The sequence below is a fragment of the Nanorana parkeri genome, unplaced genomic scaffold (genome assembly GCF_000935625.1).
Source record: "Nanorana parkeri isolate BGI_ZX_2015 unplaced genomic scaffold, ASM93562v1 scaffold4433, whole genome shotgun sequence".
In the NCBI taxonomy this organism is placed as follows: domain Eukaryota; kingdom Metazoa; phylum Chordata; class Amphibia; order Anura; family Dicroglossidae; genus Nanorana; species Nanorana parkeri.
Window position 1 is genome coordinate 5,255 of NW_017310695.1, and position 1,369 is coordinate 6,623.

The window sequence follows — 1,369 nt, forward strand, 5'->3', positions numbered from 1 at the left end:
GGCTGCTTTTGTCAGCAAAGTAATGCAGATTGTGCTGGTCCATCTTTTCCTAACCTTAGGGTGTTAAGTCCACCATCTGTGGCTCCTCTTATGTGAGAACAGTGGATTTACGAATCCTTGACATTGAGACACAAATGAGCTTGGTTCTGAACTCCTTGCTCATCTTCTCGGCCCCCATGATATCACTGGCCTAGCTATTTGTAAATTGAGGCTTTTGGGGACGGAGGATTTGCAGGTTGCTAATGGGCTGCATTTTTGGTGTGCCTCAATGAAATAGATTTAGCAGTATTCATGTTGTCCAATGAAAACAAGAGCCTGCTCTTTCTGCAGATGCGAGTGAAGGTTCTTGCTCGTTTGGTGACTCTTTTGGATCCATCCTTGAAGATTGAAATCTTGGCCCACTTTCTGAGTGATCCACGGGGACGCTTGGATCTGGCACTGGCATGGCTTTACCAGGAATACTGTGAATATCAATCTGGGGCTGGAGAAGAGAGCTACCAGGAGTGTCTGATTGGAATCCTCACTGGTCTGCAGGAGCGTCCTGACCAGAGAGATGGGTAAGTGAAGACTAATGAGACTCTTCTCGGTCATGAAGTTGTTCTTTTCATGTGACTTGTATTTGTTCCTGTAGCGTGTTCACTAAGGTTGTCCTAGAAGCTCCTCTGCTGACAGATTCTGCACTGGATGTCATCCGAAAGTATTGTGAAGATGAGGTAAAGAACCCTCCTGCATGCTCATTTCATGTTTAAATCAGAACTTTTCCATCGTTTCTGTAACAGAACAGTTTGTTTTATGTAGAAATAATAGTAAACTTTGTAACTTGGGTTATGTAATATGGTTCTTTCTCACAAATATCCACGCTCCTAATTCTTCCCTAAATATTCCTACATTGTGTAATAGCTGCAGAGAAAATGAAGTAGAATCACTTCACATATAATATAAACCAAACAACACCGCGCTCTCCCTAATGACATCAAATACTCATCTACAATGTAAAGTGCGTGCGTCATAACTTCAAACGACATGAATTTTACAAGTAAAACCCCATTATTCCCCAAACACAAACCATGTATAAGAAAATATTATATCATCAAATTGTGCACCCTTTGCAAAAGTCATATGACGAAGAAGCGTCGGGGATGAGTTTACACGCTGACGCTAGTGGTGTCCCCCAATGTTCAGTGTTGGTGGTGGTGTCCCCCAGTGTTCAGTGTTGGTGGTGGTGTCCCCCAATGTTCAGTGTTGGTGGTGTCCCCCAATGTTCAGTGTTGGTGGTGTCCCCCAAGGTTCAGTGTTGGTGGTGGTGTCCCCCAAGGTTCAGTGTTGGTGGTGGTGTCCCCCAATGTTCAGTGTTGGTGGTGTCCCCCAA

The 1,369-nt window shown here is 44.2% G+C and overlaps 1 protein-coding gene across 1 annotated transcript in view; it reads left to right on the forward strand.

Moving 5' to 3' along the window:
* Positions 1 to 291: 291 nt before the first annotated feature.
* The window catches only part of LOC108803910 (symplekin-like), a gene marked incomplete at its 3' end in the record, with an annotated part of 10,063 nt that continues 8,985 nt past the window's right edge, over positions 292 to 1,369 (forward strand). Inside the window, exons 1-2 of the mRNA XM_018575704.1 lie at positions 292 to 557; positions 632 to 713. Coding sequence (XP_018431206.1) covers positions 292 to 557; positions 632 to 713 — 348 coding nt within the window. The remainder of the gene's footprint in view (positions 558 to 631; positions 714 to 1,369) is intronic.